The sequence below is a fragment of the Alligator sinensis genome, unplaced genomic scaffold (assembly GCF_000455745.1).
Source record: "Alligator sinensis unplaced genomic scaffold, ASM45574v1 scaffold91_1, whole genome shotgun sequence".
NCBI lineage: Eukaryota > Metazoa > Chordata > Crocodylia > Alligatoridae > Alligator > Alligator sinensis.
In genome coordinates this window covers 924,934-935,236 of record NW_005842569.1, presented here as the reverse complement: position 1 = coordinate 935,236, position 10,303 = coordinate 924,934, and the positions used below count along the sequence as shown (strand labels likewise).

The following is a 10,303-nucleotide window of genomic DNA, read 5'->3' as shown; positions in this document are numbered from 1 at the left end:
CATGATCCCAGGGTCTTTGAAAGACAATATCAGATTCCTGGCTGCCAAAGTGTTAGTCATTCCCAACATAGTAGATCTGGAAAGTTCTCTTTTAGAAAACATACCCAGGAATCCAGTGACCCTTCTAACTGTGGCTTTAATTTTTTTGATCTATTGTCTCTTGGCAATCTGGGCCACGAGAAAAGACAGGGTTGATAAACTCAGCAGAGACAGAGTTATAGTTTTGCCTGACAATGATCCTTTTGATAAAGTATGCTTCTTAGTCACTTTATACACAGGCAGTCGCTTTGGGGCTGGAACCACAGCAGATGTTTTTCTTCAACTCATAGGCCAACGTGGCATCAGCGATGTGCATTGCTTACAGCACCCAAATTATCCATTTTTGCTTCGTGGAGGTACAGATACTGTTTTGCTAACTACCAAGAATTATTTGGGAGACATTTATGCTTTGCGGGTCTGGCATAACAATGCAGGGTCTTCTCCAGATTGGTTTTTAAGCCGAGTCAAAGTTGAAAATATGTACACTAGAGAATATTGGTTGTTCATTTGCAGAAAATGGCTTGCTCTTGGCAAAGAGGATCATTTGCTGGACAGGACATTTGTTGTTACAAATCAAAAAGCACCTTTAGTAAAAAAGGACTATTTCTTGATAAATTTTGCAAATGACTTGATAGATAATCACATATGGTTTTCTGTTTTTGCTCAAGTTGTCACCGGCTCTTTCAACAGGCTCCAAAGATTGTCTTGCTGTTTGGCAGGATTGTTATTGACTCTGCTCATAAACATTATGTTTTTTAATGTTGAGAAGAATGAAGACTATTCAATAGAAATACGGTATTTGAGATCAATAGCCACTGGAATTGAAAGCGCTTTGGTTATCATACCGGTGCAAATAATTATAACTGCATTGTTTAAGTACTCCCAGAAGGAGCCACCTTCACAGAGAACAGAGCAGAAGCCCACAGAAGAAAGTTCACCCTTCATGTCTGAAAACCTGAGGAACTGGAGGGAGCGCCTACAAAAATGGTACCTTTCAGAAACTTCAGCACGATCTGCGAGTCCCAGGTCTTTGGAGAACCCATCCTATTCCGGAAGTCCCTACAGTTCACAAGATATTAGGAAGGAAAAAAACGAAAGAAAATCAAATAACTGGAGTAACTGTGCCATTTCTGAGGGTGCTGCAAATGCTATTGCTGCAGAGGAGGAGCAAGTACCAGCTGAGTCAACTCGAGAGCCAAAAACCCGACAGAATCTATCACCAAACACCAATTTCAGCAATAATTATGCAGAACAAAAGGGCGATGGCAGTAGGAAAGAAAGGAGGCCACTAAACATTCCCTACTTGCGCTTTCGCAAGAGGCCAGAGATAATTTTTTCTTGGTGGTGCATCTATGTTTCTTGGGCATTGATCATAGCAGTGGCTGGGGTGTCATCATTTTTCATCATATTATACGGTTTGTCCTATGGCTACCAGACCTCACTGGAATGGCTTGTAGCCTCCATAACATCATTTCTTGAGAGTGTGCTGCTTTTTCAAACCCTCAAAATTGTCCTTCTATCTGCCCTAAGCACAATTAGACCAAAGTACTGTGTACACATCCCATGGTCAACCAGGGAAAACTATCTTGAGATTAAGTTGGATGATGTTACTATGGATGCAGATGAGATGAGAGAAATGCATTGTAAACTTGTGAAAGCCCGAGGCACTAAGCAGTATCAGCCTTTAGAAGAAGACGAGACTGCAATCATGTTGAAAAGAGAGATGATAAAAAACAAAGCTTTCATTTTCCTAAAGGACACCATCAGTCACTTTATCTTTTTAACCCTTGTACTGAATATTGCTTACTCTGAAGAAAACACCAACAGTTTTTACTACAACCAGGTTACCCATAAACAGTTTTCTCTTCAGCTCTCCAGCGTGGCGCAACTAGAACACATTTACTTGTGGATGAATAATGTTTTTCTGCATTTGATCCACAATGACAACCAACCAACCTTTCTTTCAGACAGCTGGTCCAAAATCCTTGGTTTACCAAGGATGCGGCAGGTAAGGGCTAAAAGCACTAAAAAAAAATGTTTCCAGCCTGACAGCTTTGTAAATAAATTTGTGATAAGTGAAAGCCATTGTCTTCCCATATATGGCAGTGACCCCGAAGAGAAAGGTGACCGTGTTAGGTCCTGGACAGAGGCTACCAACAAATCTGTTTTCAGTGATGCCAGCAGCTATGCAGGATTTACTTACCAGTCAAACAGAAATCAATGGACTTATTTTTCATATGGAGAGTTACATACATATGGACCAGGGGGGTACACTTTTTATTTTTTCCCTGAAGAACAACGGCCTAATTCAACCAAAAGGCTGGAAGCTTTACAAAATAGCAGTTGGCTTGATGAAGAGACATGGGCTGTGATTGTTGAACTCACTACATTCAATCCAGATATACATTTGTTTTGCAGTATCTCCATTATATTTGAAGTTTCTTATTTTGGGCTCCTCAATACAAGCTTGTCCGTACATTCCTTTACACTTCCCATTTTCCGCCATCTAACTAAAATCCAAATGTTGGGCTTCTTGGCTGTCCCTGGTTTTCTCTTCATTTATATTGCAGATGAGATTCACGTGATATACCAAAAAAGGAAAGATTATATAAAAAATGTTTCTAATTTGATCAACTTTAGCCTGAAGTCAGTGCTTTTTGTCTTTGTTGCTCTACAAGTTATCAAATTTATGATGGCAGAAGACATAGTCAAGTTTTACTTAATTCACCCATACAATTTCATTCCATTCCATGCAGTGTCTCATGTAGATCAGACCTTGAGGATAACTCTGGGCTTTCTGGCATTTCTCATTGTTTTGAAAACTCTCAGGTATTCCAGATTCTTTTATGATGTTCGCCTGGCACAAAGATCAATCTTGGCAGCTCTTCCTGGAATCTGCTCCATGGCACTTGTGGTGGCAGTGTACTTTTTTGTCTACATGGCATTTGGCTACCTAGCATTTGGCCAGCACGAATGGAATTACAATAATATGATTCATTCAGCTCAGACTATATTCTCCTATTGTGTTTCAGCTTTCGAGGATACTGAATTTATATCCAACCGCTTACTGGGTGGTCTTTTTCTAGCCTCTTTTATGCTGGTGATGATCTGTGTCTTGATTAATTTGTTCCAAGCTGTTATTATGTCTGCCTATGAAGATATGAAACAGCCGGTATATGAAGAACCATCTGATGAGGCAGAAGTGGTTACCTTTCTAGTTCATAAGATGAGAAGGATATGGTATTACATCACCTGTAGGACACCTTCCACAAGTGATCCCGATCTTTTTCATAGTATACTGTATGGACAACCTGAGAGGAGGAACTACCAACATTTAGGGCTCAAAACCAAAAAAATAAATGGAAAGAAAATGGTTTATCTTGTCATATAGATAATGCAGGGTGTTATATGCAGTAAGAACAACTGCAAAGATTGTTCAAATATTACAGAGAAAATAAATTAATTTGCCAGGTGAACACCGAGAACATTTTCTAAAGCAATGTGAGGGAATTCTCAACATTTAACCACTCATGACAAGTTCTCCTATTTATCCCAGAATCCTATGGCCCAATTTCCATGATACTTTAAAACAGGCACCAATTTCTACAATAATTCATAGGTTGCAGGTGAGGGATCAGTTCAGTAGTTTTGGGGTCATTCTTCCCTCTAATGACAATATGATTGCAAATTGGGGCTGATCAAATTTGCTTTGAACAGAGGATTCAAAATGTACCAAGAATTTCTTGACCCACAGTTTGATGGCAACCCTTAACAAACTGCAATCTGAAAATATAAGAAAAAATAGGACAACTTTTAGTAAGTCCACTTAGCAATTTAAAATACTACTTCAAGCCTAAATTTCCCTAACAAAGGAATTTAACAATGGTATAGTTCTCAAGAAAATTGGTATTGAACAAAAACTCTAAAGCTTAATATTTTCTGCATCTTTTCAGTACAATTTTGTATTTTTCTACTGCACCTGAATATTAGTTAATGTTACCTTTTGCTAAGCGAAGACTATAAGGCCCCATCTATATGTTACACTTAAAGTGTGATTAACCGTTTAATCATGCTGTAACTTGTGACCTAGCTGCAAACTAGCTAGCTTTATCAGCTGCAGGGCCTACAGAGGGGGCAGTGGGGAAAATGCTGCCCATCCCCATATTGCTCACTGCGAGGGCAGTGGGGGGAATGCTGCTACCACTGCAAGCTTAATCAGCTGTGGGACTTGCACCAGTAGGCAGAACACTACCCCTGCTGTGAGCCTTGGCGGCTGCCTGTCTCAGAAGGAGGGCACCAGAGGGAATGCTGCTGCTACTATAAGCCTCTTCAGCTGTGGGGCTTGCAATAGAGGCAGTGGGCAGAACATTGGCACTGCTGTGAGCCTGGCCAGCTGTGGTGCTCACAGCAATGGGAGCTGGTGCAGGGGGAGCCTGGGATTGCAATCCTGGGCTCCCCCAACACCAGCAAAAAGGTGTGATAGGATCTGATGGTGGATCCCACAGTCATGCTGTCTGCCACACATATGTGGTATGGCAGGAGGTGTGACTGTGTGGATTGAGCATCGATCTTATCGCGCCTTTACCTGAACATCTGGACTAGCCCTAAGAGACCAATAGGTACACGCAGGAAGAAAGGATTTGCTTCATCGCATCATACAGAAGAACTGCCTTGAAGCTTGTTAGCTGTATCCCACAGTCATGCCGCCTGCCATGCATGTTTGGCATGGAAGGTGTGACTATATAGATTGAACATCCAATCCTATTACACTCTTACCTGAATGTCTAGATGGGCACAAGAGACCAATAGGTACATGCAAGAAGAAAGGATTTGCTTCATTACATCCTACAGAAGAAATGCCTTGAAGCTTGTTAGATAAAACTCATGATAAACCCTTTTTCTGGTATCTCTATGTTGTTTGCTTTACAAAATTCATGTGGACCAGAATACTTCATCATCCTCATCTCTAAAGATGAGTTTAGTGTGTGTGTGTGTGTGTGTGTGTGTGTGCGCGCGTGCGCGTATGTGTGTGTATATGTGTGTGTGTGTGTTCACATCTTGTGTGGAAACATTGTCTTACTGCATCATTTGAATAAATTCTAAGTCTACGTTCTGTTCCTAGAAGTGGGGGTTTTACCAGACAAACTTCTGATATTACTGAATATTCATAGAGACTTTCTGGTTTGAGTTAATTTTAAAATATTGTCTGAACATGTTGATTTTATTAAATACATTTGTATTACAAGTGTGCATTTTTCTATCAGAAATCAGAAGTAAATTAAACCTTACCAGCTTCCTCAGAACACATGACTATTTCTTGCTAATATAACTACCTAAGTGAGGCTCTGTCAATAACAGGCACTGAATACAGATTCAGACTTTATCTTGTGAAAAGATCAGAGATGGATGTCTCAGCAGCATCTACAGCAGCTAACATTCACATTTTGATGGCTGTGTCCCTTCCACATTTGATTTATAGAGCTAATCATATGATTAATGTTTATGAAGTCACTGAAAGGTGCAAGTAAAACACCTATTCATGAGGCTTGAATATATTTGTGGGGGAATTTTTTATATAGAATATGTTTTGCTATTAATTTTTAATATTCTTTGACTGTCCTCAGTGAGTTGTTTCTCTGATATGATGCATATGTCCTTTTGGGCATAATTATTCTTTTTTCTGCAATTCTGCTATGTGTTATCTACTCCTGGTAGCTCCTATTTCACAGTCCTGCAGACTAACATAAGAAACTAACATATGGAATTGAAGGATCAGAAAAAATCTCATTAGTGAAAATCTAAGTGATCCAGGTGAACATTTGGCCAGGACCTAAAAGTTGTATATGTTATACATAGCTAAGGGAGGATCCATGGGGGGATGTAGTTGCACCTTGCTTTGATTCCTGGTCCACTCAAAGTTTAAAACAAATTGGCAGTGGCAGCATCATTTCTATTCAGGCAGTAGTGAGGGTGTCACATGACTTGGTGGCTCATTGTAGTTTACCTGATTCTTTCTGAACTCTTCATTCCAGCATTAATGACCCTCTCTTCTTTCTTAATGTTTTAAGTTTCCACTAATCAAGCTATTCTTTTTTCTGTAGTTCTGCTGTCTGCTATTTAATCCTGGTAAAGTAGCTCCTATTTCATAGCCCTGCAGTTTGTTTTTAACTCTAGCTAAAAACATTAATTCAGTTGTGGAAACATTAACTCTGGTGAACATTAAAACACATGTGGAAATAACTTCCAGTTATTGGATAGATACACTGTCAAGATGCTTAAGAAGGCTTGATTTTCTTTCATGATTCTGAAGTTGTACAATTAATTCTAATAACTACAGGACTAAGAAACAATATTTAATTTTTTTTCTTGCCTAGTTTGTTGTGTTTTTAATACGTAACATATGATACAGCAAATGAATGTACAATCCAATGAAGTGATATTTGTTTTTGCTTTGATCTTAAACTGAATAATATAGCCCTGGGTCCCTAGCATATTAGTAAAGCTTTTAATTTCTTTTTACCTGGAGAAAAAAGTGTATGATGCTGCACTGCACCGTTTGTACCCCACTTTTCAAAATCCTAGATGTGCCCATAGTAATAGCTATGGCAATGATTTCGGTTGGCGGGCCACTTAAGTTTTGGTGAGCTGTCGAGGCTCTCACACATAAAATCTTTCAAAAGATATGTTAACAAATTATAGATAAAAAACAAAAAATCATATACTAAAAAGCAAACATCTATTATAACATATTTTAATTTAATTTAAAATATTTTTCATTCTGATTTATGTTTTTTTTAATAGTGTATATAAAGACAATTACATCTATGTTTCTACCATAGACAAAAGATGAATTATTGACTGAGAAAAGTAGTACTTTGTCCCAGTTCACACAGAGTTTTAATGAAAGTGTTGCTATCAATACTGAGGAAATATCATGAATGGAAAAAGAACTCATCAAAACTAGTTCAGAGGAGTCTTTGGTCAGTTACAAACTTGCAGCTGTGACTCACTCAGTCTCTAGTGATGCATACAAATCAGTCAACACTAGAGTCATAACTGCAATCATGCTATAAAGTTTCCTGCAACCAGACTGGCTAGGGAATCAGATTTTATTAGCTGTTTTGGTGATCTGTTATTTGATTTGTTTATAAGAGGCCTTACACAGACATTAGGAGCTCTGTGAACCCAAGAGCTTTATCATAAATAACGATGGTATGTATGTCCAACTTTAACTTGGAGGCAAATGTGACATCAACCTGTTTCTATGCCTCTGGGATGAGTCTGGAGCTGCAAAGCAAAGCCCACCTTTAAACATGAGAGCCAAGGAATAAGAAAGGAGGTCTCCTGAGTTTTCAGTCCATCATTATTTCATCCTTTGCTCATGCCTTACTAAAATTCAGAGATCAGCATCTTTTTTATGAACTTTAACAGCTGCAACTTATTTGAAGTTGAAAGTTTCGTTTAGGGTCTTGTTTAGCTAAAATGCATAATCTAATTTCACAGCCCTATATATTAATATTATCCCTTTATATATATGAATTCAAAACAATCTTTTGACCTCATTAGTTATCATTTAAGATGGGATACTTGTTGGTAGCTATATTGAGTTTGATTATGATCCCAGAGCTCACAAGCATTCCCTTATAATCCTTAATGCTATTTGTGTTAAGAATGATCTCCCCTGCTCTGCCCTAGTCTTCTGGAGATCATTTTTTTCCACATTCACATTATTTCTTCAGGAAATGTACTTTTTATCTTTACAACACTTTACAAACCTTAATTGATAAGTGATTTATTTGATTTCAGGTGTGAAATAGTTTTGACATTTAAGATCATGGTTTTCATATGCCACTGAATAAAGATTGTTGTAAGATCACAGACTATGGTCTTAAGTGCACTTGATCAACAAAAAGGGCCAATTCAAATGCAGCAAGACACAGTAGGCAACACTGAGTACCTGGTCTGTATGCTAAAGAGGACACAGGACAAGAAAAATTCAAATGTCCTTCCTCTAGGCTGCAGAGATGCTGCACTATTGTTATAGCAGCTGCAGAACATCAGGACCTGGATAAATGCCACTACTTCTGTGCCTACAGGGGAGAAGAAACTTGCCGGTAGTGAACCTACAGTTATGGGTCTAATGATTTCACCCCTGTGTGCATGCTGTGTCCTGACATCTGCTCCAACTTACTCCCCACCATATTGGAAATAGGGAGCCCTGACAGCCTGTTGCCCCACTCTCTGTGGGGAAGGGTGCAGACTTGAGTGTTGGTTGGCTACCTCTGAAGGTGGCCGTGTTGGTGAAGGGTATTGTGTGTTTGTGTGCGCATGCATGTGTGTGTGGGATTGGCTTCAGCTGTATTCTGGGCTTTCTGTTCCTGTATAGAGGAAGAAAGAGGTGGTTAGTCAAGTGAGGCAGAAGGCAGGGCAGGTGGTACCCTAGAGACTAACCCAGTCAGTGTGACATGAGCTTTCACTGGTGACAACTTATTTTTGTCAGATGAAGTATCTGATGAAGGAGACTGTTGTCTACAAAACCTCCTGCCTCTCTGAACCAGATAGTCTCTAAGGCATGGATGTTTGTTTCTCTGGGGACAAGTAGCAGCAGCACACTTTGTGCTGCTGCTGCTTATCCCAGGGAACATCTGTGCCATGTGTGCTCTGGTGGGGTAGGGGAGGCTGGGGCCAGCGACTGTGCTGGCCCCCGCAACCTTATTTGAGATCCTAGGAGCCACAGGGAGCTGCAGCTGTGGTACTCCTGCAGCAGGAAGCCTGGCTGGCAGCCGGAGCGTGGCTTTGGCCGGCCAGGCTCCGGTTTTGGGTGGGGTGTGCTGCACCACATACTGCACATCCATGTTCCTCTGGATGCAGCCTTTGTGTTCTGGCTTCTGTGATATTTAACAACAGGAATGCTGTTTAGGAAAGATGAAATGACTAGTGTTTAATGTTGTAAACGACAGATGAAATTATGCTTAACCAAGCAAAAGCAAACCTAAGCAGTGCGGGAATGGCTGCATTTGCAGTTTGGTGCCACAGACGGGTCTGCAGTGCCACATATCGCATGTCCGCGCTCATCAGGACATGGCCTTAGAGACTAACCTGGAGAGAGCGACATGAGCTTATTTTTGTCAGATGAAGTATCTGATGAAGGAGGCTGTTGTCTGAGAAACCTCCTGCCTCTCTGAAGCAATTAGTCTCTACGCTGCCACCTGCACTGCCTTTTTGTAGGATGGGTGCATTTGTGCCCAAAAGCTTGCTCAGAAGAATTTTTCCAACTATTTGAGTTGGTCTAATACAGGGGTAGGCAATGTTTTTTGCACGGGGTGCCGAAAAAACTGCAATGTCTACCTTGGAAGGTGCTGGAGTGCCAACATGCCAGAAAAACAAAATGAGGGCTGGGGGAGGGGGGGGTTACATGGTAGGGCGCACTGCATATTAGTATATTTAATAATCATAAATTTTGCCTTTGTTGTTGTGTATTCCTTTTTTGTTGAGCATGTTGTAATGAGAGAGGAAAAAAAGGGACAAACAAGAGAAAGAGGAGAGAGAGAGAGAAAGAGAAGGAAAAAGAAGAGCAGAGAGAACCAGACACATGCACAAGCACAGAGAACCAGAACACACCCAAAACAGATGCATGCACACACACATTCAGAACCAGACACATGTGTGGGCACACAGACACAGAACCAGATGTGCAGGCACACGGAGCTGGGCTCCTGGGCCACTGGACAAAGTCCGACCCAACAATGCCCTGGTCCTGCCAGAGCCCCTGTGCTTAGCCCGGGGACTATAGCGCAGCTGGCCGAGGCCCCGGCCCGGAGCCTGCCCATCAGCCCAACCAACCACCCACCCCGCACAGCTAAGCTCACAGAAGGTGCCGTGCTCCTGGCAAGGGGCCGCATCAACCTCATCCTGGTGTTGGGGGCTGGGCTGAGGCTGGGCTCGGAGCAAGTGGGAGTCAGATTGTAATCTTTTTATGTAATCTTTTTTATGGTATATCTAGCTTTTGCAAACTATATCTGACCGAATACTTAAGGCAACTTGCAGATGCTGGGAGGGGTGTGGTATGTGTGTGTTAAGAGATGCTTGCAGAGCACAGCGTGTGGGATGCGGAGGATTCATGGAATGCCTCCCTAACACCAGCAGGATAATGTCTCCCTGACACTTGTAAGATAGCAAGAAGTTCAGAAAAAGGTCTCATTATAATACTAAAAATCACACCCCTGGGCAGAGCAAAAGTATGTTAATGAAACATATATGTATG

At 40.9% G+C, this 10,303-nt stretch overlaps 1 protein-coding gene across 1 annotated transcript in view; it reads left to right on the top strand.

Annotated features, from left to right (window-relative positions):
• PKDREJ (polycystin family receptor for egg jelly) overlaps nucleotides 1–3,800 on the top strand; it is a 7,368-nt gene extending 3,568 nt beyond the window's left edge. Inside the window, 3 exon segments of the mRNA XM_025214150.1 lie at nucleotides 1–23; nucleotides 25–1,103; nucleotides 1,212–3,800. The exon segment at nucleotides 1–23 is cut by the window's left edge and continues 3,568 nt beyond it. Coding sequence (XP_025069935.1) covers nucleotides 1–23; nucleotides 25–1,103; nucleotides 1,212–3,430 — 3,321 coding nt within the window. The 3' untranslated portion in view covers nucleotides 3,431–3,800.
• The last annotated feature ends 6,503 nt before the right edge of the window (nucleotides 3,801–10,303 follow it).